The sequence below is a fragment of the Phyllobates terribilis genome, unplaced genomic scaffold (assembly GCF_046119375.1).
Source record: "Phyllobates terribilis strain yellow unplaced genomic scaffold, ASM4611937v1 Scaffold_2__4_contigs__length_985480577, whole genome shotgun sequence".
NCBI lineage: Eukaryota > Metazoa > Chordata > Amphibia > Anura > Dendrobatidae > Phyllobates > Phyllobates terribilis.
Window position 1 is genome coordinate 218,389,675 of NW_027362762.1, and position 26,236 is coordinate 218,415,910.

Here is a 26,236-nt window from a genome sequence, read left to right on the forward strand (position 1 = left end):
TGATGTCAAAAAATAAAAAATAAATCTATACGTTACCATCTGATGGCCCCCGGTGTCCTGCTTCATCGGTCCCGGCTGCCGGCAGTGAAGACTGTAGGACCTTCCGACGTCAGCGTCACGTGACCCGTCACATGACTCTGACGTCAGCGAATGTCCTTCATTCAACCGCGAAGTGCGCGGGAAGCCGGCAGGACGCAGCGCGGGCCGTCAGAAGGTGAGAATATATATATTTTTTATTTTATTCTTTTTTTTTTAATGGTACCTGGGTCTGGATGAGAGTCCTCTCCTCCACACCCGGGTACCATCCGCACATTAGACCGCATGAAAAGCGCATCAACATATACAGTGATGCGGATTCCATGCGGTCTAATGCAAGTCAATGGCGGCAAAAGAGCAGCGTTTCCGCAAAATTAATTGACATGCTGCGGATTTTTGACCGCAGCGTTTACGCTGCGGAAAAATCCGCATCATGGGCACAGCACATGCGGATTTCCATTGGGGAACATTGCTGCCCTTCTACCATGCGTTTTTCATGCGTTTCCGCGGCATTTACGCAACTGCAAAAACGCCGCGGAAACGCATGAAAAACGCATCGTGTGAACTCAGCCTTAGAGATTGCCTTCATAATAGAAGAATTTTTAATTTATTTATAATTATAAATAATTTTTTGATTGTCCCAATATACAGTATCTTCATAAAAGATTTCTTTTTAAGATATTCTCCTGTTTTATGTCTACAGCGTACATGCTGACTTATATGTTTCTGTAGTAATGAACTATAAACAAACCCTGTATAGTCTGATCCTGTAGTCATACTATTTTTTATCTGTACATACTTGATGATATACTGTACATACACTACTGTTGGTGACCAAGAAGTCCAAGCAGTTCTTGATAAAAAAGAGTGACATAGGAGAGGATACAACTGACTAAATAGCTAAGTTATCTCCTGGTGTTAACCATATTTGATGCTTCGTTCTTTTTTTTTACAAGCTGGATGCTCAACATCTCATCGTTTTCTGGCCTTTGATCCTTGATTTATAATTTAGGATGGTGTCACTAAGACACTGTTTGTGGTCACCTGGCAGCTCCACAATGACTACCACAAACAAGCTTGATGCAAGCTAATCTGTTTCCCAGAACCCAGGAGTTACACTGGCCTTCACCCTTTAACCCCTGTACAGGGATCTGGACTTAAACATGGGTCCCTGGGCAAGAGCCACAGAGTCAGCTGCTGTTCCATGGTGCAAGCTGGCAAGAAGGATAGTCAGGTAGCTGGGTCAGATCCAGGATATACTGGAGGTACAAAATCGTCAAGCAGGAGAAATGCCAATAAACTAGCCGAGGTCAGAGAACAGAATAAATCTGGATGAAACACCAGATGCATTGAACACAGGTAAAACCAGGTAGCGCAAACATTGACTGGCAAGGGAAATGGCTCTCAGGGGTTTATATAGTGAACAGCCCCACCCAGTGCTGACAGCAGGAAGAAACCCAAACTAACAGGATTTACCCCATAGCTTCTGGACTGGCAGAGCCACAAGTCCCAGGAATAAACTAGAATTGATGCTGTCATGCATCACCCGCAGTAAAGGCACAATGCGCCACCTTTTGACCAAAGCAAAAACTGGCACAGATGTTACAGCTGGGTTCTTATGGCTGTATTAAAAAATGGGCCAGTCACGTCTTCAATGGATGTGATTTGATCAGCATTCAGCTTCATTGTTCTTCTCTGCATTGCATTGCAGTTTTGTGCACTATTCTGATCCAGACAATTGGACCACAATGTTCATGATGTGATTTTTTTTCCACCAGGACCATCAGTCTGCGTGTAAATGTCCAATATCTGTTAACACAATGGCTATAATGGGTCCGTGTGCTATCGTGTTTAGCACACACATGAACTGTGGCACACACGAACAGTGCCAGGGCCATATATGTACTCGTTTGAATGATCCCTTACTTTAAGTGACTGACAAATAATACAATCATCTCTCTAGGATTGAATCTATATTTTATTTAAAGGCAACCCATTCAATAACTGCAATATTGTCAACTTCTAGCAATAAGAAGTAGCCAAAAAGCAAAATGATCCCATAGTATTCCTATATTTATATAGGGCTTATCTCTGATTTGGTTCAACCATGGTCAAGTATTGAATTAATTCCCTAGTAACTAATGTACATTGTTTCTGTAACTAAATTCAAAGGTTACAACCTCAAATGATACTATTAAGAATCTCTGAAGATGTTATATTGTATAGCTATTTATATTGTCCAAATAAAAAAAGTAATTGCATCCTAACACCACTTTCTTATCCATGTTTCCTATATTTCCTATATACCGTATATTCCGGCGTATAAGACGACCTGGTGTATAAGACGACCCCCCTACTTTCCTGTTAAAATATAGAGTTTAGGATATATTCACCGTATAAGACTACCCCTTTTCCAACGCATACCAAACACCGGTAAAAATTTTAAAAAAACAGATTTGAATTTAACATGGTCCTTTTTTTAATTTAAATTCTTATGACATGCAGGTATATAGCAGGAAAACTGTCACTCATAAACATATTAAAATAGGGGGGACCCCACGTCATTTTTGGGGGGGTCCCCCATTCTAATAGCTAGTAAAGGCTAGGTATTCAGCTGGGGGCTGATATTAGTAGCCTGGGAAGCTCCGTGGGTATTACCCCCTTCCCAGACTTCAAACATCTGCCCCAGCCGTCTGCTTAACCTCCGCTAGAGACTATAATGATGGTGGATCCCACGCCAATTTTCTTTTTAAAAAATCCTTTATTTTAACACTAAATGACAATTGAGGGGTTAATAAAGATGCAGTCCCTAAATTATTATTAATTTTGTAATTAATTTTTCCCAAAAATGTTGACGTGGGCTTCGCCATATTTTTGTGTCCAGCCAGGTACAGCAGGCAGGAACGGGCTGCCCCCAACCACCAGCTGCCTATTTGTACCTGGCTGGACACAACAATATAGGGAAGCCCTTTTTTTTTTAATTATTTCATGAAATAATTAAAAAAAAAAAGACGTGGGGCTTCGCCCTATTTTTGTGTCCAGCCAGGTACAACTAGGCAGCTGGGGGCTGGAATCTGCAGCGCAGGGAGGCCCAAGCTTTCTGGCCCCCCCCCGCTGCAAATTGCAGTCCGCAGCCACCCCGGAAAATGGCGCGTTCATAGAAGCGCCATCTTCTGGCGCTGTACCCAACTCATCCAGGGCCCTGGTGCGGTGGCTCACTGGGTAATAAAGGGGTTAAGGCCAGCTTGGCATTATCAGCTGGCCCTAAGCCCGAAATTCATGGGGTCACGCCAATATTAGACATGACCGCCATGAATTTCTAGTAAAGTAATTAAAAAAACCACAAACACCCAGAATAAAGTCCTTTAATTGAAATAAAGACACAATTTTTTAATATTCTAAATTAAACCATACTTACCATCACGCCCATTCCAGCTGAAGCCAACGATCTCCTGCAATAAAAGTAAAATAATAATGCAACCTCATCCTTACCTCTCCATGGTTCCCAGGACCGGTCCAGCTCTGCTACATTCACATGACAGGCTGGACCGCAGCAGAACGCTGCCGTTCAGCTTGCCATGCGGCAGACACTGAGAAGCGCAGGCATGCTTGTGCTCCTCAGTGTCTGACTGTGACGGCATCCAGATGAGCCGAGATCATGTCCAATGAACTCGGCTCACCTCATGCACGTCACTGACAGCGTGGGAAAATTCTCCTGCTCCCCGCATGCGCAGTAGAAGTTTCCCACGCTGTCAGTGACGGACGTCCAGGAGGTGAGCTGAGTTCATTGTCGGCTCATCTGGATGCCGTCACAGCCAGACACTGCAGAGCGCAAGCAAGCCTGCTCTTCTCAGTGTCTGCGGGATGACAGGCTGGATGGCAGCGTTCTGCTGCGGTCCAGCCTGTCATGTGAATGTAGCAGAGCTGGACCGGTCCTGGGAACCATGGAGAGGTAAGGATGAGGTTGCTTTATTATTTTACTTTTATTGCAGGAGATCGTTGGCTTCAGCTGGAATGGGCGTGATGGTAAGTATGGTTTAATTTAGAACAATAAAGAATTGTGTGTTTATTTCAATTAAAGGACTTTATTCTGGGTGTTTGTGTTTTTTTTTTTAACTTTGACTATGGGGTTAGTAATGGGGGTGTCTTATAGACGCCTCTCCATTACTAACCTGGGCTTGATGTCAGCTGGCATTATAAGCTGACATCAACCCCAGCCCTATTACCCCCTGCCACCGCACCAGGGCAGCGTGGAAGAGCGAGGCTAAGTGCCAGAATTGGCGCATCCTATGGATGCGCCATTTCTGGGGCAGCTGACGGCTGGTGTTTCTAGCCTGGGAGGGGGCCAATATTCATGGCTCCCTTCCTGGGCTATTAATATCAGCCCCCAGCTGTCTGCCTAGCCATTGCTAGCTATTAAATTAGGGGGGACCCCACGTCATTTTTTTTGGGGGGTCCCCCATTTTAATAGCTAGTAAAGGCTAAGTATTCAGCTGGGGGCTGATATTAGTAGCCTGGGAAGCTCCGTGGGTATTACCCCCTTCCCAGGCTTCAAACATCTGCCCCAGCTGTCTGCTTAACCTTCGCTAGAGACTAAAATTAAGGGGAACCCCACGCCAATTTTTTTTTAAATAAATCCGTTATTTTAACACTAGATGACAAGTACAGTAACCAGCACTGTCACTGTACTTCTTATATATGTGACTGACATGTTTCTATCTATCTAATCTATGTGTGATGCTCTATCTTTCTGTTATAAATTGTCGGGTACAGATGCTGAATTGCCGGCCGGCTTTTTTAAAGAGACGGTGCATGAAAACACTAATATTTGTTTTAATAAATCCTTTACACTAAATGACAAGTACAGTAAGCAATACTGTCACTGTACTTCATATATATGTGACTGACATGTTTCTATCTATCTAATCTATGTGTGATGCTCTATTCTTTCTATTCTAAATTGTCGGGTGCCGGCTTATGCCGCTGCTGAATTGCCGGCTTTTCATATATTGTCACAGAAGCGATGCGAACTTCCCTGCTCCGGACACAGCGCAGCGCTTCTGTGACAAGTGAAAGCTGTCGGCACAGAAGCCCTGCGCTGTGTCCGGAGCTGGGAATACGCAGCGATGTGTCAGTTTCAGCACAGAAGCGCTGACTGTCTGGACCTACCGCCGCCGTATTTTAACTCCCTCCACCTTATATTAACTCCGACATGGCAGGGATACGGCCACGGCAGCTTATTAACACCCCCAGAGTATCCCCGCATGTCAATTTCTGAAAGTTCAAAAGCATTACCGGCGTATAAGACGACCCCAGACTAGACAGAAGATTTTTCAGTCTTCAAAAGTCGTCTTATACGCCGGAATATACGGTAGCTTAGTAGACAATGTTTAGAACTGGTGTTACTTGTTCATTTTCTGCAACCCCCCGTAGACTGTAGATATATTACAGCCCATATTTTTATTTGTTTCACTTAAGGGGATTTTATGTTGTTTTATTTTCTTATATTTATAGGTACAGTATATTTAACATTTGTCATTTCAACTTTTACATTATAAGGCTATGTTTAAAAATATACATTCTCAGAGAAAGTAAGAGACTAAAATGATAGTAGAGCCAAAATAGCTGCCTGATCCCTCTGATCAAAAATGGTAACTCAGACTCTTGTAATAAGCACTTAGTAAATTAGAAGGTTCTGCATGAATAACACTCACAAACACCTTTACTAGTATCGCAGCATAACAAGTAATTCAATATGAAGTGTATTTCTTCCTCCAGGGAAATAACCAGGCTGTTAAACAAGACCAGACAATTAGAGAAATGGATAGGGAGGATGGATGTATTTTTCTTACCTTCTTTTCTAGATGGTACGTTATTTTACCCAAATGATAAACTATAACTCATTTTTCTTATAGGCAGAAAATGAGGAAGAGGATGATGACTGGATGTATAAGAAAGCACTTGAAGAATCAATTAAAACGGTATGATGCTTTTATATTTTACATGGCTACACATTACAGAGAGTATACATAGGACAGGTCACAGTAGAATGACTGACAGTCATTTGGCAGAAACAAATTGTCCAGAATAAAAACCATTATAGAAGATTTGTAATTGCCAGAACATGTACAGGTCATGTAAATATACAATCAAACTAAGTATATAAACTGCAATTGATAAGACATCTTAAATAGAACTTTAAAAATAAATGTTACATGTCAATAACACTAGTATATGAAGAATTGTCAATTTAAAATAATTCTACTGTAGGAAAAGGTAATGTTTCCCAACATAAAGAAATCTATGCCCTCATCACTCGGGACCAGCTCTTCTCCACAAGTTTGGAAACCTGTCTTTTCTTCCCTTCACGGACTGGGCAGCTCCACAACAAAGAAGATCATACAGAAAGAATTAACTGCCTTGCAGAGAGACCCTCCTGATTATTGCTCAGTAGGATTAGTCGAAGATGATTTGTTTCACTGGCAAGTAGCAATGATGGGACCTTTGAACAGTCCCTATCAACATGGTATCTTTTATCTCAAAATCGATTTCCCAACCGGTTATCCATTCATTCCTCCAAATGTTACCTTCATAACCAAAATATATCATCCAAATATAAACAATATTATTTCTCTTGATATTTTGAGTTCACGGTGGTCTCCAGTGCTGACTCTCTCAAACGTTTTGATGTCCATATACACCTTACTTTGTGATCCCAACCTAGATGATCCTTTAGTACCAGACATTGCAGAGATCTACAAGACAGACAAGGAAAAATACAACAAAACTGCAAACCACTGGACTCAGAAATATGCAGGCATTTGAAGCTCTCATTTGATATGTACTAGTCCAGAGTGCTGTACATTTTAAGTTTTTCAGGAGTAAAAGCATCCTTTGTACAGCTTACTGTAAATAAATGCTTCTCTAGAAATTCCAAAACTAAGTATAAATTTTAGAAAGATTTTCTTCTCCAACGAAGAGGTCCTTTCAGCAAATTTTTCACAATAAACTAGAGGCACACTGTTATTGGTGCTGCAGAGCAGAATAAAATGTTTTTTTTTCAATTTCACCTTTTTGTTGTGGAGGCATTAGTGATCAAAGTATTTGGCACCTAAACAGTTACATTTTTTTAAAGTCCAAGTGGGCATTACCAGAGAGATTTCACTGGAGGAGTGTACTTCTTCCACCTTCTAACACTGCCCAATCATAAGCAGGCTGCAACACACTGGGAAAGAGAAAGAATGCAGAGCGATGACATGTTCTGGAGCAAAGCAGAGCTGAATGGGATTAAATGACAACTTTGGCTCTCAGCTCTGGCATTGAGTATGGAAAACTGTCAATTAATCACACTCAGGTCTGCTGCGCTCCAGCACATGTCATCACTCTGCAGTGAGGTGAGCAGACTCTTTGTCAATGCTATGGTGGGGTATACTCTTCTTTCCACTGTGTGCCTTCTTATAATTGTTTAGCATTAGAAACAGGATGAAGTAAACACCCCCATTAAAATCTCTTTCGCAATGCCCACTTGGACTTATTTTAATACCAAATACTTTGATTGAATACAAACACATGGGCCATGTACACAGTGAACAAGTCTGTAGGACAGTGTTCACACCACCAAAAGACTGAAACACACAAAGACACAGTAAATCAAACATATAAAAATACTCTGTTGTAAAAAAGTAACAGTAATCAGCAAGTGCTAGTAAAAAGATGATAAAAAACAGGGTATTTGGTTGACACGTTTTTTTACAAAAAATGTATACTAAGCCGCTCTACCAACGTCAAGGTAACCCACATCAGAGCAGTCCCTAACTGATGTATTTAAAAACTGATCATGTGTATAGTACCTATATGAGCAGATAAGACAGATAATGTCCATGTGGACACGCTGCAGAGAACGTCATTTATGTGCATGGCCCATAAGGGAGGGGTGGAGACCTCACTAATCTTGCAAAAGCAAGAAACAAATTGAATACAATCACATGGGCCATGCACATGGTGAACAAGTCTGTAGGACAGTGTTCACACCACCAAAAGACTGAAACACACAAAGACACAGTAAAACAAACGTATAAAAATACTCTGTTGTAAATGGTGGGGTATACTCTTCTTTCCACTGTGTGCCTTCTTATGATTGTTCAGCATTAGAAAGAGGATGAAGTAAACACCCCCATTAAAATCTCTTTCGCAATGCCCACTTGGACTTGTTTTAATACCAAATACTTTGATTGCTAACATCTCTGCAACAGAGAGGCAAATTTAAAAAAAGAAAAATGTTTTATTCTGCTCTGCAGTGCCTATTACATCTTGTGTCCAATTCAACGTGAAAAGTTTGGTGAAAAGACTCTTTGGACTGGACACAAGAAGTGATGAAAGTTACATATTGTGACCAATAGCAGAACTGTGGTGCTTGGTTTCTTTAGTGCAGAGGATTACTGTCGCCAGCATTTTCTGACCAATCTGGATAAAGTTCCTGATGATGCTGGTAATCATAGCAGAATAAAGGAATTATGCACTGTAGGAATGAAGTAGTATAGCCTCATCAAGTATAATGAGATAATGTTTTCAATTATTAATGCAGTTGATTAATGATAGCCCACCTCTAAAATTCCACAAACATGAAATTTCTGGGGCTATAAATGTAAATGCTGCTTATATTCATCTCAGCTTGCCTTATGAACCGTGCACATACACCTATAGATGCTGCAATGTAAATGAACACAGCTGCAGCCTGATCTGTTGTCTGAGATGAGCTCTTAGCATCTACGTTTGTAAGTTTCACTATTTACATTTTTTAACACTACAGGCCCAATTCTAATCATCTCTGCAAAATTAATGCAAAATGCAAAATTACTCCTTTAAATTAGATTTATATGTTTTGATTTTGAGAAATGGAAACAGACACAAAGTTATTTATTCCTTAATGTCCTTTCCTAAGAGATTGGAGCTTTTTGCCTCTCATGTAGAGCTTTAAAAGTCCATGCTAATGGATTGTTATGTACCTGAAACCACTCCTTTACGTTTATACACAGTAGTTCTCATAGAGAATTAATCTGATTCTGTTGCGGACAAGCGGAAGTGAAGCGTTCTTCACATGCATTTCCGCATGCGGGTTGTCAAGTGCTTTCCAAGCGATTTTAGCATCACTTGGAAAGTGCTTGACAACTAGGTCACACTATATAAATCCATGCAACCGGCATGGATTTATATAGTATGACCATAAAAGAATGGTAAAAAATAAATATTATACTTACCTTCTGATGGCCCCCGGTGTCCTTGTCTTGGCTTGCCGGCAGCTCGCGGTAGACTAAAGGACCTGCCGACGTCAGCGGTTGCGGGACCCATCACATGACTAAATGACGTCACCGCAGGTCCTTGAGTCCACCGCGAGCTGCTGGAAAGACGAGACAAGGACATTGGGGCCATCAGAAGGTAAGTATAATGTATATTTTTTATTTTATTCTTTTTTTTACAGGTACTATGGTACCCGGGTCTGGAGGAGAGTCTCCTCTTCTCCAAACCCGGGTACCATCTACACATTGAAATGCATGGAATCCGCATGTACAGATGCAATGATGCGGATTCCATGCAGTCCAATGCAAGTCAATGGCAGCGAAAACGCCGCACTTCCGCAAAAGAATTGGTAGTGCTGTGGATTTTTCCGCAATGATAATCCGCAGCAGAAGTTTCTGCCGCATGTGCACAGCACATGCGGATTATCATTGGGGTACATGGCAGACCTTCTACCAAGCGTTTTTTAAGCGTTTCTGCAGCGGAATTGCCACTGCGGAAATGCTTAAAAAACACATAGTGGGCACAGAGCCTCACTCTGAGAACTGTAAAAATAAACTCCGAAGGGCAATGGCAAAATTTATTTTCCTCCCTAACCCCTACAAATATATTCTTAAACAGTTTTAAAATATATGATATGTGCCCCAAAGTAGTGTCATTACAAAATGCATCCCCCTACAATAAAACATGCCCTCATACAGCTACAATATTTTAGTGAAAAAGAAAGTAATGCTGACCGGCATTGCAAGCTACATATAACAGCTACTTAGTAGGACAGAGAGGGAAACACCCATCCGCGGATCTTAAAACATTCCCCAAGGGAGGTGGAAAAGGAAATACAGGTAGTGGTGCTCAGCTCATAGTGAGAACTATGTTATAATCCAGGTAAGAAAAAATAGTGGCAGTCAATACCAAATAAAGTGCTGACCTTTTACTGAAGCATGAAATTGCTAAGCCGGGCAGATGAAAACCCAGTCTGCCAACTTCGTTTTGTGTGAACACACTCTTTCTCAAGGCGTGTGTCCCTGATCCCCTCCAGTCTCTAGTTACTCGGCTCCAGTGATGATGTAGTGTGTTGACACTAGTGGTGGTAACAGGTCACTGCTGCTACTGGCTGTTCGTAAAAGAATAATATGGGGTTAATTTGTATTCTTACTATGTAAACTAAATCTTTTTTAACTTTGTAGGTATAGTCATTTTACTTTTTATTTTCTATTTTTTTGGGGGTCTCAGTTTGATTGATCTTTAAATAAATAGGTAAACAATTTAGAAATATTGCTTATTTGATAAATGGAATAAAGTGTATTCTAATTCTGATCCAATATATTTTAATGGCTACAGATTAAATAGTTTTTTAGTTATATATCTTATATGTCTTAGGAATGTGATTTATTTAAGAGAGTTTGGGATAAAATAACAGAATTATTGTGTACAATAGTAGGATACAATTCTTATCAAATTTTGTTTGGAGATGGAGTGAAGGATGTTTCTTCAAGTAAATAAGTTGATACAGCACAGATTGCTCTCTGTGAGTATGTTTAGCTGGCTAGTGAAAAAATAATGTACTACTTGCATATACAGTAGTGTATAATATTAACTATAATATGTGTGGGTTAAAATGAATGCACCAAGATTTCATAGGACAGATAATTTTGATTTGATTTTGAATACTTTGGTAAATTATTTGGAAACTCACGAGATTGTCTGAAGGGAAGGGAAGAAAATGTACTTCCTTCCTATTTGTTATTGTTTTTTTCTGTTATGTTTGTTTTTTATGTCTCTAATATACTGTATATGCTTTTTATAAGTCTTGAAATTCTTTTCTTTTTTGTAAAATCTAAAAATCAATAAAATACTTTGAGTAATACTTTGAGTAATTATTTTTCCGCTTTCTTTTAACGCACCGTTTTGTTTAGGTCAAATAATCTGACCAGTTTAGACTCCACTTTAAATGACTGCCAAATTCACTTGCAGAATATTGGAAAACGGTATAACATTTCATTTATACACTGATTATAGGAGATGGCCAGTTTTAGTCAATTTCTAAAATGCCCTAAACTGTTGTATTTTGACATGACCATTTCTAAATATCCAACATACTTACCTATGTTCTGCATTTTAAGGCTCCCTAGCTAAAAGCTAACATTATCTGATATAGCCTGTGACTTGCAAATTGGTAAAGGAAACAGTTAAATGTTGTGTATTGCTCATTTTACAGAGGGAAGTTTTCCCCTGTGACTGTTCTGGCGGGGAAAGCCATGTCTCTCTTGTAGCCAGTCAAGCTTTGGGGAAGAGTAGAGATCTGTCATGGTGTCTTGGTGAGAGATGGAGCATTGAAGAAGGGAAAGAAAAAACTGACCCCTGAGGCGATAGGGTGGTGTAGTCTCAAGGAAAAAGGAGGATGCCCACTACCTAATGGAACGAAAGAACAAATGGCAAGGAGAGTTCTAACCCATGAGGAACTGTACTAAGTGTGTGTGTGTATAAAGGCCTGCTGAAGAAAAGGCGTGAAATAGAGCCTCACTGCCAGCAGATGAAGAAGTATCTAAAAAGATACTGACCGCTCACAGGCATCATGTGATTCAGCTGCAGCCGGCTCAGGCATCCGCTGATGTCAAGTCAAATTCCGGCTGCAGCCAGGCCTGACTCAGTGATGCTCACCACCCTGATTGATGGGCTATGGGTGAGGCTTCAATGCATGTCACAGCCCAGCCTCCAACACGCGCTTTCCCTCTCCTCTGCATACATTGGGAAAGCGTGCGCTCGATCCTGGGCTGTGATGTGAGGTGAAAGCCCGCCCACAAAAACACTTGTGTTTCCACTGTTTAAATCGATGGGGGCATTATGTATAGTAGTGGACAACCTCTTTAAGAGACAGTGTAATATCTTTACTTCCATGCCACTTAAAAAAGGGATCTTCTGCCAGGGCTATCCAGAAAGTTATACTGAGTTTCAGCCTACCACGCAGAATCAGGGCACATCTTAGATACCATCTCAGTTGTTCTCCTCCTGGATCCATTTTCTCACAGGCCCAGATACAGGAGACTCTGCTGTCTGTATGTTCACATATGATGAACGCAAGCAGACGGGTAGTCTGCTATGAGGGCAAATCCCGTGATCATCTCTGGCCATCATTACACTGATGATCCATGGCCTGACGAGGACCTTGAAATGCAATGCAGGGGTCGGCAATGTTTATTATTGATTATGTCAGAACATATCACTTTAGTGCATTTTAGAAATGTTACTAGCAACTGGCTATCCCCTCTAGGGTTTATATGAATAAAACTGAAAATCCCCTTTCATAACAATTATCTATTGTGTCTTATTTATTGTTTCATGTGTTAAAATTAAAAGATTTTATAATAAAGATATATGTCAAAAAATTGTTTGGAGTGTAGAGTTTTTGTCTTCAATCAAAAAGAAAAAAATACATTTGTTTATAAAAATAAAAAACCATCACTAACCAAAGCTTGTTAAAAAAATAAAAAAAAATCATGGCCTTTTTTTTTGAAAATGAAAAATAACCATTTTTCTTTAGTGGTGTAGTCCAGGATGAAAAAAGGATCTGCCATACCAAATTGAGCCCAGTTTATGATTAGTCCATGCACTATTGATTCTTGAGAAACATGTAAATGATAGGTATATATTAATTAACAGACTTTTTAACTTTCTTATCTTTCTGCTGCTTACTGCAGAGGGTTTGTTTAAACGTATCAGTGTAATTAAAAAAACAATATGATTGTGTAGCCCTTTAAAAGACAAGCCAATTGATTCCCTTTATGACCCCAAAACACTTCTCCAATACGAAGAAATTACATTTTGAAGTTGTGTCTGGAAGTGCATTGGGGCATGATGATGCACTTCTAGCTTCCCAGCCTCACTCTGTATTTCCTACCTAACAGCACCCTCGCCTGGCAGATTGACAAGTACTTTACTCCAGTATATAGACCTGTCAATCAGCCGAGGGAGATAGCTTCAAGGTATGAGATACAGTGTCAGACTGAGAAGCTAGAAGAGCATCGCCACACCCCAATGCACTTCCAGACTAGATTTCCAAAGCGATTTCTCACTGCTGGAGCAGCACTTTGGGGTCATAACGGAATCAAAGGGCTGTAAATGATTTAGTGGAGGTTAAAGTTTCTGACTGGTTGCCTTTAGAATAAATAACCACAACTTTTTATATCCAGATGATGAGACAATCACTTTCACCAATAAAATTTTGCTGAAAAGTATTGTTTAATAAAGACAAACTTGCATTAAAATTTCGAGTTCAATGTTTCTGATTCTCGGTAATTTATCATTTGTATACAAATCTGCTACAGCACAAAATTGAGGAGGAAGCGCGACTGCAGGAAGTTAAAAAGCATCAACACAAACAGGTAAGACTAAAATGGATGAATTTTCCTATTTTAGATTCAAGTACTATATATACTACAATATATCTCATGTTTAGAGAAATGAATGAAGTAACAAATTTCTTTACTAATATGAAAAAATCATATCCAAAGAAATCTACACTTTAAAAACTGTGGTAATATTCACTAATATGCACTAATAATCCTTACCACCCTCAAATTTCAGCTGTCATTTTGCATAAACTGAAAGCATCCAAAAGGGATGTATTAGTTTTAGTAAAAATCTGTTAAACAAGCATTTTCAATGTTAACTATTTATGATGATGAGAATAGCCATTTAATATTAAAGGGGTTGTCCATCCCAAATCGATAAGTCTGCAGTCACTCTGTGTGACTGCAGACTTATGAATCCACCCAGTGCATGCACATTGCGTTGCGGGAATTTGTCTGTTTCTGAGCCGGAACCGGTGGGCGTCACTAATCAGGGCACGGCCTCACTCTATACAGGTGTATGGAGCGAGGCCGTGCCCACTAGTTTAGTATGTATAACGCATATATACTCAGAAACCGGCAAATCCCGCTGAGGGAATTCATAAGTCTGCAGTCATGCAGAGTGACTTGGATTTGGATTGGACAACCCCTTTAAGGCAAAGAGATAAACCTTCATTACAACTTTTAAACACAAGATAATTAAATGCATAATTATTTATCCTATTTGAGCCAGAAGAAATAATAACCTTTTATATATGTTGATGTACCTTTATTACTTTATACAATATTGCTTAATCCTTTCAGGGCACTGTGCCAAATAAAAACAACATATACTCACCTCGGGGAGCAGTGCCATTTCAGCAATGTCGGTGCTTCAGTTACCATTGGATGAGGTGACATTGTGTAACGTGACTGCCCCTGTCCAGATGCAGACTTTACCAGTTTGTCACAGCAAATGTCCGTACTGATGGAACATTGATGAGCTGCAGTCAATCAGTGACTGCTAATCAGCTGCAATGGTCACTTGGCACAACAATGTCACGTTACCCACCAGGAACAGCAGCACTGACTTTGCTGGAATGACACCATGGCGGGAGGTGACTATACACTGTTTTTATTAAATAGTTTAATAAATGTAGTTCCCTTTGTAGATATTTGTTTACCTTGGACCTTTTTAAAGTCTTTTGATCTATGGCAATACAAGCTAAAAAAAAAAATCACAGCGATTTACAATAGAATATTGAGAGTGAATACTTTTCATTGGCACTGTAACTCATGCTTTATACCATGATGCCATCATTTGGTTTTGTGCTTAAACTTTTTTAAATTATGAAATGTTGTTGTACTTTGAGACAGATCATGAAGGTCAGCTCTAGACAACCAGTAAAAATAATTTCAGCTTTATATGTGGCAGTGAAGACGTAAAGTGTCTCCAAGGATAGGAGCAAATGATCTCTCCCCTAAAAATGTAAATAAGACAGTAGGTGATGCTGACTTTCATGAGTATGAAAAATACAAAATCTGGCTGTTCAATCTCATGGTCTTTCCTTATTTTTCAAGTAAAATCCGTTATGAAATTTTACACAAGATCTTATTGCCCCAGCATAGTCCTGGATTTACAAGATTATTTAGATATTTAATATCTTTTGGCTCGTTATGTGTTTAGATCTTTCTATTAATTAATTTCATTTCTCAGAATCTTTTTTTTCAGAAAGATCTTTTTAAATCTTTTTAAAACTTGTTCAGTTCATAGTTACTTACATAGTCTCTTTGCATATTTCTGATACAGCCAAAGCAGCAGACACATAGACAACAGCAAAAAGAAGAAGAGGAAAGAATACTTAAAGAAATGAAAGAAAAGCAACATAGAAAGGTATGTTCATACAAATGCATATTCTTAACCCATTAAGCCCGGGAATTTTTCATTTTAGTTCTTTTTTTCCTCCTCTTGTTCCCAGAGTTATGACTTTTTACTTTTCCATCACATAGTTATATGATGGCTTGTCTTTTGCACGACGAATTATAATTTTGAATGACACTATTCATTGTACAATGTAATGTAATGAAAAATGGGAAACGTGGTGAAATTGATAAAAAAACAAAACTGAATTTTGTTTTTTAGTTTATGTTTTTATACTATCAGATTTCGAAAACCTCAGAGTCAGGAGGACACTCTGAATTTGAATGTAGTTTTGAAAGTACCAAAAAATGACTAAGAGGCAGAATCATATGCAGAGAAAATTGTGTACTGGAGGAAAGGAAACCAACAAATAAAGTAGCACTCTGTAGCGCTATAGTGTGCAAACGTGAAATATATGTAATTTGAATTGCATTAATTCTCTAGAAAATAGAAATAAATGAGAATTCTTAGTGCATAAAGTGGCCAATTCATGTGTACCTGGAAGCCGCAATAAGGCTATTATCGTTGCTGGGAATCCACCTAGTGTGAATCCTCTCTTAGACTAAAGTCTACATGTATATGAGAAGGAAGTTCCTGCTATAATTAAAACCGCCTATGGCTTAAGGGTGGAGTGCTCAGTCAGAAAGCCTATGTATAGAAATATCAAAAGAGTGACCATCACTTCCAAAACAGAAAACTGGTGTGTACAGGTGCTTACTAAGAGTAGCCATCTCCATTTATAATCAACAAATAAAGTAGCACTCTGTAGCGCTAAGTATGCAAAGATGAAATATATGAAATTTGAATAGCGTTACTGCTCTAGAAAATAGAAATAAATGAGAATTCTTAGCTCATAAATTAGCCAATGACACTAGACAGGTTCCCAGCATCAAGAATCGCCTTATCGCGGCATGAATTGGCCAATTTATGCACTAAGAATTCTCATTTATTTCTATTTTGCATACTATAGCGCTACAGAGTGCTAACTTTATTTGTTGGTTATATATGGAGATGGCTACTCTTAGTAAGCACCTGTACACACCAGTTTTCTGTTTTGTAAGTGATGGTCAGTCTTTTGATATCTGGAGGAAAGAAAAGATATCAAAGTGAAGACAAAACAATAAAAGATATGTTGTGTGCAATTTTGTGCCCATAAGTTCCTTTAGTGTCACAACTGGAGTTACTATTCAAAGGACTTAATTTTTCACCAGCTATGAATTTAAATCATTTTGCGACATCAATATATTTTTAAGACTTTTTATTTTTAAAAGGCATTTTCTTAATGTAAATCATGAGGATAAAATTCAGCTACTTTTTTCTCGGAAAAAAGATTATATGGGTTTAATGTTTGCAGAACAGCTTGCTCTTAAGGTACTACATAAATTACTGTATTTTCTAGATTATAAGACGCACTGGACCATAAGACACACCCCATATTTTGGGGAGGAAAATAGGAAAAATTTTTTTTTAATAAAATGGTGCATCTTATAGTCCGCTTTTACGGTAGCTTACCAGGTGGGCGGTTGCGGTGGAGCGGGGTCCCAGGGGGGTCGGTCGGTGCTGCAGGAAGCTGGCTGCGGCAGCAGGAGTGGGACAATGCTGTAGGCCCCAGCCTGGGAGGATGAGGTTTTCGGGGCGGCGGACTTCGAGCTTTCAGCAAATATAGGTCATACCTTGCAACTTTTAAAATCAGAGAGAGGGACACTCATTGTGGCAGGTACACAGTAATTATGCCAATACTGAAGCCCCTTAGTGTTCTCACTCACTACTATACCCCTTTCATGGCTCTTATAGAGTATGATGCTTTCAAAAGTGCCCCCCACAATTTTACCCCACAGTACTTCCCCACGCACAATATGATGACACCACAGTGCCTCCAGCAAACAATGATGTTTCCCAAGCAAATTATGATGCTACCTCAGTAATCCCCCCCATAAGTGACCCTATTTTACAAACTACATCTCTCAATGCATTTATCTAAGGGTGCAATGATCATATTGACACCACAGGTGTGTCACAGAATTTTATACGATTGGGCAGTAATGAAAAAATAATTTCATTTTTACCACAAAAATTTTGATTAAGCCCCTTAGTTTAAATTTTCACACAGGAAATGAGTAAAAATGGTACCAAAATGTGTCCCACAATTTCTGCTGAATGTAGAAATACCCCATATGTGGCTGTACAGTACTGCTTAGCCACACGGCGAGACTCGGGAGGGACGGAGCGCTATTTGCCTCCTGAAGCACAGATTTTCCTATAATAGTATGCGGACTCCATATACAGAGACAATAAGTGCTAGAAGAGAAGAATCCTCCTTCAAATGACCCCATTTTGGAAATTATACCCTTTTGGGAATTTATCTACAGATGTAGTGACGATTTGACTCCATGGGTGTTTTCCAGAAACAAGCAGCAGTGGATGTTGCTGAGTGAAAATTGCACATCTGCCATTGTAGTGCTTGTACACTTTAGTGCCCAGTACGTTGTAGTGCCGATACATTATCCTCAGCTCGTGCTTCAGGAGACATGCACCCATAAATTAGGCGGGCTCTCATCGCTACAGGAATGCCAAACATGTGGACGCTAAATGTGGCTTAGGCACACTGGGGCTCAGAAGGGAGGGGGGCATTTGGATTTGGTAGCACAGAATTCGCTGAATTTCTTTTAAGGGGAGCTATTTCACTTTTCCAGAGCCTTTGTGTTACAAGTAACATAGAAGCCCCCTATATTTCCGTTAACAGATGATGGACCTAAGTGGTCACTTGCTTTGTTTGTGGATTGCTTTTAAGCTCTTATTGGGAACATTTTACATAACATTTTGGATCAGATTAAGGCTATGTTCACACGATGAATTTTTGCTGAGTTTTTTTGCTGCTTTTTTTTTTTATGCAAATTAAAAGCTGTTTTTTACAGTACCAGCAATAGCTACGAGATTTCAGAAATCTCATGCAAACGCAATGACAATCCTGACAGGAAAATTCCAGATCATGTGCTCAGCACTTCAGGATTGTAATTGTATTAGCAGGCACAATGATTCCCTAGCGTTTTTGGCCCATTTTCGCGCGGAAAAAACACTGCAAAAACGCACCAAAAACACACAGTGTGCACACAGCCTAAAAAAGCTGCAGACAATAAGCAGATTTTGCTGGCTTTTTTGTTGCTTTTTTTGCTGCATTTTTATGCTGCGTTTTTCAGGATCCAAAGTTCGGCTTTGCTTCCACCATACAAGCGTGAACAATACAAGATGTTAGGGCAGTAATGCAAGAAATATGTGAAACCATAAAATATTTTTGGGAAAAAAGGCAATTTGATCAAGTAATTTAGTGGAAAAAGCTGTTTTTTAAAAAAAAATAGTGACTATTCTGAACAAATCAAATGTATGAGTTCATGAAAAAATACATAATTTCAAACATAAAAACAGTGGGGGGAATTGAATTGGTCTGGCAGAGTTTACCTAAGACATTGGCAGTGCATTGAGTCAGGCACTGTTTAGTTTTACACATTGTTCAGGCCCTTTGATTTGGTCAGGTATTGTTCAATTTCACACATAGTTTGGGCAATGTCTAGTTTCACATATTGGTCGGGCATTGAGATGGTCAGACATTGTTTACTTTACATATATCAGTAATTTAATTAACCTTTACTAATACTAACTGCCCTGCTCATGTGAGGACACCAAGACATTTTGGTTTAAACGTGGGGAAAGTCACAAAAATAAACAAGTTTCACATCCTGCTGTGCATGCTTTTTTTTCACTAAAAATGCTACAAAACTGATGGCAATGTTTATTTTCTGCGTTTTTTGCACTTAAGCTTTGCTTTCTATGGGTGAAAAAAACGCTTAAAGAACTGACACGCTGCAGTTTTCAAAATAGCAGTAGTTTTCCAATTCGGTCAGGAAAAAAAAGCAAAGCGGGTTCATGAGATTTCTCAAATATCATAGCTTTTGCTGATGCTGTAAAAAGCAGCTTTTAATTTGCATAAAAACAGCAAAAAACACAGCAAAAACGCAACTTGTGAATGTAGCCTATTTTTGTTGTTTTTGTCAAGTTTAAACCAAAGTGTCTTGGTGTCCTCACATGAGCCTGGCAGTTAGGATTAGTACAATTTTATTAAATTAGTGATATGTGATAAAGTGAGCATTGCCTGAACAATGTATGAAATTGAACAATTCCTGTCCAACTCAATGGCCCGATCAATATGTGAAAGTAAACAGTGGCGGACCTACTCAATGCACTGACAATGTCTTAGGTAAACTATACCTGACCAATTCAACGCCCCCCTTCTGTTTTTATATTTGCAATTGTGTATTTTTTCATGAACTCATATGAACTTTTTGGTTCAGAATAGTCACTATTTTTTCAGACATACAAATCTTTTTCCACTAAATAATTTGATCAAATTGCCCTTTTTTCCAAAAATGTTTTATGGTTTCACATATGTCTTGCATTGGTGGCCTAACACTTTGCATTGTTAATGCTTGTATGATGGAAGCAAAGCTGAACTTTGGGATCCTGAAAAACACATCAAGAAAAGCAGCAAAAAAGCCAACAAAACCTGCTTTTATGCCTGCAGATTTTTTAATGCCAAGAGATCGGGTTTTGGCTGCAGAAAAAAAAAACGCAAAAAAACAATGAGTGAACATAGCCTAAGAGTGCTTTCAAATTGCATTCTGTGTACCCGTCAGGGCATACGTCCGAAATCCCCCCAAAACGGGGTCCAGATGTATGCGCTGACCGGGCCATAGACTGCAATGGTGATGGCAGAGCGAATGTGTGCTCTGACGTGCACCATTACTGTCTATGACCCCGTCGGCGCATACGTCCAGACCCTCTTTTGCAGTGGATTTCGGATGTATACCCCGACGGGGACACAGAGCGCAATGTGAAAGCACTCTTATCCTGAGCTCTATGCTGAACACTTACATCGGGATTTCCATCTAAATCTCCAAATGACGTGATTCAAATGAGACCACCGATGGATCCAATCACAAAAATAGAGAATAAATTCATGGGTGTGTACACAAGTCTTACATAAAAAACCCATTTAAAAGATAACTTTTAATGATTTGCATTAAAAATGCCTTAAGGCTCACAATGAATACCATAGAAATAAACAAATATAAAATTGTGATCCATCTACTACCAACATATAGATTATTCCATCAAAGGGAGGGCTATAACAAATATATTGATGAACATGAGAGCACTTACTAAGTCCCTCACACCCAGAGCCCATTCACCTTTAATAGTGATAGATCACCGAGACACACAAACACCACTGTGGAGTGCAGCCAGTAGATATTCCTGGTCTGTTGTGGTTCCAAAAATAAATGGACCTGGTTCCAAAAGAGTGTAGCAAGTGTATATATATTATCTGCATACAGTACCTTAATACACCAACTATATAGGATAAATGCTCGTGTTCAGTAATTTATTTTGTTTCAATACCCGAACTATTACCAGGTAGGAACCATAGAAAATAGAAAATAGACCTGGTTCAAAAAAATTTAGCAAGTGTATATAGATATATTATCTGCATACAGCACCTTATTACACCAACTATATGATAATGTTCAATCATTTACCAGGTAGGAACCATATACCACTCCAGAGTATTTATAAACAGATATTTTCCCCAGCTAGGGACAATAAACGGCAGGTATCATCCCATGCAAGATAAAATGAAAGACTATCAGCAGGACACCGCATCAATCCTAATTTCTATTTTTCCTCCTGATGAACCTGAATAAGATGGGGAAACGCGTCGAGGAGTATGTAACCCCGTAGGACACTGGGGAGGCAGGATTCCCATACATTAAGATGAGTTAACCCTTTTCTACCTTAAAATGCGTGTGACAGTTGGTACCTCCTTTTTGCAATAAGTGGCAAATGATTATTTAACACATTGGTTTGGGTTTCTGGCTGACTATTCTGAATATTGACAAGGGTAGAGTAAAACTGGATCTTTATACCTTCTTTCATTTTATCTTGCATGGGATGATACCTGCCGTTTATTGTCCCTAGCTGGGGAAAATATCTGTTTATAAATAGTCTGGAGTGGTATATGGTTCCTACCTGGTAAATGATTGAACATTATCATATAGTTGGTGTAACAAGGTGCTGTATGCAGATAATATATCTATATACGCTTGCTACATTTTTTTGAATTAGGTCTATTTTCTATGGTTCCTACCTGGTAATAGTTCGGGTATTGAAACAAAATAAATTACTGAACATGAGCATTTATCCTATATAGTTGGTGTATTAAGGTACTGTATGCAGATAATATATATACACTTGCTACACTCTTTTGGAACCAGGTCTATTTATTTTTGGAACCACAACAGACCAGGAATATCTACTGGCTGCACTCCACAGTGGTGTTTGTGTGTCTCGGTGATCTATCACTATTAAAGGTGAATGGGCTCTGGGTGTGAGGGACTTAGTAAGTGCTCTCATGTTCATCAATATATTTGTTATAGCCCTCCCTTTGATGGAATAATCTATATGTTGGTAGTAGATGGATCACAATTTTATATTTGTTTATTTCTATGGTATTCATTGTGAGCCTTAAGGCATTTTTAATGCAAATCATTAAAAGTTATCTTTTAAATGGGTTTTTTATGTAAGACCCCGATGGATCCAATCACTATAATGAGGCAGAAGAATTATTCTAAACTCCGTCTGGCCTCTGTTTAACGGTGTCTTTCTTTTCAGAAGTGCACAAAACTGTGGCCCAACCATGCTTTTATGTACGCTTAAAAAGACAGACACCTCCGAATCATAGGCCAGACATCGTCCACAGTGTCCCTATGTTCTTCATTATAGGTAATCTTCCGCAGGGGGTTTCAACTTAATCATGCATTTCAGAGATTTACCCGGAAACCCCCATGTAAGTGTTCACCACACAAAATAAATGTGAGCCGAGCCTTACTGTGATTTTTGGGAGGCAGAATGAACAAATCAACTGCAGGTTAAGTATTTGTTTTATTTATTTTTATACGATTCCTCGTGCGGTATAAGTGATTAGACGACTTTATTTTTTGGGTCGGTGCGATTACAGCGATACTAGAGTTATATCTGTTTATGTTTGACTGCTATCACACAGTGAAAGACATTTTCTTTTTGCAAAAACACATTCTGAGAGCTGTAACTTTTTTTTTTCCACTGATGGAGCTGTATAGCGGCTTGTTTTTGCAGGACAATATGGCGTTTTCTGTGATACCATTTTTGTTTACATTCATCTTTTTGTTTGCTTTTTATTCCACTTTTTATTCGGCTGCAAGATGAAAAAGCACATTTTATTGCCTCATTTTTTTTTTTTAAGGTGCTCACTGAAGGGGTTATCTAGTGTGACATTTCTATAGATCGGGTCGATCTGGATGCAGCAATGCCAAATATGTGTACTCTTTAGGTTTATTTTTATTTTTACATAAAAATATGTATTTTTGGGAATAATATTTTTTTCTTTTTTATTATATAGTGATTTATATATATATATATATACAGTACAGACCAAAAGTTTGGACACACCTTCTCATTTAAAGATTTTTCTGTATTTTCATGACTATAAAAATTGTACATTCACACTGAAGGCATCAAAACTATGAATTAACACATGTGGAATTACATACTTAACAAAAAAGTGTGAAACAACTGAAAATATATGTCTTATATTCTAGGTTCTTCAAAGTAGCCACCTTTTGTTTTGATGACTGCTTTGCGCACACTTGGCATTCTCTTGATGACCTTCAAGAGGTAGTCACCGGAAATGGTCTTCCAACAATCTTGAAGGAGTTCCCAGAGATGCTTAGTACTTGTTGGCCCTTTTGCCTTCACTCTGCGGTCCAGCTCACCCCAAACCATCTCGATTGGGTTCAGGTCTGGTGACTGTGGAGGCCAGGTCATATGGCGTAGCACCCCATAACTCTCCTTCTTGGTCAAATAGCCCTTACACAGCCTGGAGGTGTGTTTGGGGTCATTGTCCTGTTGAAAAATAAATGATGGTCCAACTAAACGCAAACCGGATGGAATAGCATGCCACTGCAAGATGCTGTGGTAGCCATGCTGGTTCAGTATGCCTTAAATTTTGAATAAATCCCCAACAGTGTCACCAGCAAAGCACCCCCACACCATCACACTTCCTCTTCCATGCTTCAAGGTGGGAACCAGGCATCTAGAGTCCATCCGTTCACCTTTTCTGCGTCGCCCAAAGACACTGTGGTTGGAACCACAGATCTCAAATTTGGACTCATCAGACCAAAGCAGATTTCCACTGGTCTAATGTCCATCCCTTGTGCTCTTTAGCCCAAACAAGTCTCTTCTGCTTGTTGCCTGTCCTTAGCAGTGGTTTCCTAGCAGCTATTTTACCATGAAGGCCTGCTGCACAAAGTCTCCTCTTAACAGTTGTTGAAGAGATGTGTCTGCTGCTAGAACTCTGTGTGGCATTGACCTGGTCTCTAATCTGAGCTGCTGTTAACCTGCGATTTCTGAGGCTGGTGACTCGGATAAACTTATCCTCAGAAGCAGAGGTGACTCTTGGTCTTCCTTTCCTGGGGCGGTCCTCATGTGAGCCAGTTTCTTTGTAGCGCTTGATGGTTTTTGCAACTTCACTTGGGGACACTTTCAAAGTTTTCCCAATTTTCGCACTGGCTGACCTTCAGTTCTTAAAGTAATGATGGCCACTCGTTTTTCTTTACTTAGAATTTGTATTATGGCAAGAAAAAAACAGCTAACAGTCTATTCAGTAGGACTATCAGCTGTGTTTCCACCAGACTTCTGCACAACACAACTGATGGTCCCAACCCTATTTATAAGGCAAGAAATCCCATTTATTAAACCTGACAGGGCACACCTGTGAAGTGAAAACCATTTCCGGTGACTACCTCTTGAAGCTTATCAAGAGAATGCCAAGAGTGTGCAAAGCAGTCATCAAAGCAAAAGGTGGCTACTTTGAAGAACCTAGAATATAAGACATATTTTCAGTTGTTTCACACTTTTTTGTTAAGTAAATAATTCCACATGTGTTAATTCATAGTTTTGATGCCTTCAGTGTGAATGTACAATTTTCATAGTCATGAAAATGCAGAAAAATCTTTAAATGAGAAGGTGTGTCCAAACTTTTGGTCTGTACTGTATATATATATATATATATATATATATATATATATATTTATTATGATCTGCTACAAGCACTAAGGAAAGACAGGAGATCTGCCCCTATAATAGAACTAAGCTGAATCCCTACGATGTAACGGGGAATCTGATCCTGCGATCAGACCCGCTAAAGTCCTCGGCTAGTCTGAACGAAGACCTATAGATGTGAGGAAGGGATTCCTACAAGAACTAGGGACTGGGAGAAAGATGGACACCTCCTAGCAGAAATTGTAGCAGGAATAAGACAAACAAACAACATAGAAAATAGAGGTCCGAAGACCTAGCAAAACTGACTGAGAAAGGTAACAGAGCACCAAGCTAGATCAAGAGTAGAAATTACAATGAAGTCCAGCAAGGCCAGGAGGGCGGAGCAGGATTAAATAGGCAAAAAAGGTCATGTGACCAGCAAACTAGAAAAAACCTAACAGGAGAGTTCTAACAGTACCCCCTCTTCTAAGAGGATCCTCCGGATCCCCTAGGCCCGGGCTTATCAGGAAACCTCCTGTGAAACGCTCTGACAAGTCTGGAAGCAGAAACATCATCCGCCCTCACCCATGAGTTATCCTCGGGTCCGAAACCCTTCCAAGCGACGAGATAATGCAAACTCTCTCTATACCGTCTAGAATTTAGGATGCGGGAAATTTCATATTCCCCGTCCTCCACCACCGGAGGAACAGTGGCAGAGGCGTCACCATCCGACACATCAGCTCTTTTCAACAGAGAAACATGAAACACCGGATTAATCTTCCAGGAGGTAGGAACCTCCAACCTAACAGCAGATTGGTTAACTATCTGAAGCACCTTAAAGGGCCCTACAAACTTGGGACCCAATTTTTTAGAAGGAATTCTCAATCGCAGATTCTTAGAGGACAGCCAAACCATGTCACCAATAGCAAACAAAACCTCTTGCCGTTTCCTATCAAAGTACCTCTTAGATTTTTTGTAAGCCTCCTGAAGATTACCACGCACATCCGTCCAAACTCTCTCCAAATCACCGGAAAAACTCTCCTCCTCAGGCACAGCCGATACCAATTTGGAGAATGACCCAAAAGACGGATGTCTCCCAGAACAACAAAAAAAAGGCGAACACCCAGCAGAAGAGGATGTATGGTTGTTAAGAGCAAATTCAGCAAGTGGCAGAAACTCAGACAACCCCTCTTGATTGTCTGCCACAAAACAACGCAAGAACTGCTCAACATCCTGGTTCTTTCTTTCTGTCTGGCCATTAGACTCAGGATGATATCCGGATGAAAACGACAAATGAACTCCCAACCTGTCACAAAAGGCACGCCAAAAACGAGCCACGAATTGAGGTCCCCTATCAGAAACAATGTCAGTAGGAACGCCATGTAGTCTGACAATTTCCTTGACAAAGGCCTTAGCGAGTGTCTTAGCGCAGGGCAGTTTGATGAAGGGAACCAAGTGACACATCTTGCTAAAACGGTCCACGACCACCCAGATGACCGTGAAACCCTCAGAGGGGGGAAGGTCAGTAATA

The 26,236-nt window shown here is 39.6% G+C and overlaps 1 protein-coding gene across 5 annotated transcripts in view; it reads left to right on the forward strand.

The window, feature by feature from the left end:
• EPSTI1 (epithelial stromal interaction 1) overlaps positions 1-26,236 on the forward strand; it is a 183,399-nt gene that overhangs the window by 120,585 nt on the left and 36,578 nt on the right. For 2 of the 5 annotated variants that reach the window (XM_073663906.1, XM_073663905.1), the window contains exons 9-11: positions 5,952-6,017; positions 13,656-13,712; positions 15,469-15,552. In XM_073663906.1, coding sequence (XP_073520007.1) covers positions 5,952-6,017; positions 13,656-13,712; positions 15,469-15,552 — 207 coding nt within the window. Of the gene's footprint in view, positions 1-5,951; positions 6,018-6,306; positions 9,420-13,655; positions 13,713-15,468; positions 15,553-26,236 lie in introns of those variants that run through there. The other 3 variants (XM_073663902.1, XM_073663903.1, XM_073663904.1) reach the window with 3 other exon arrangements.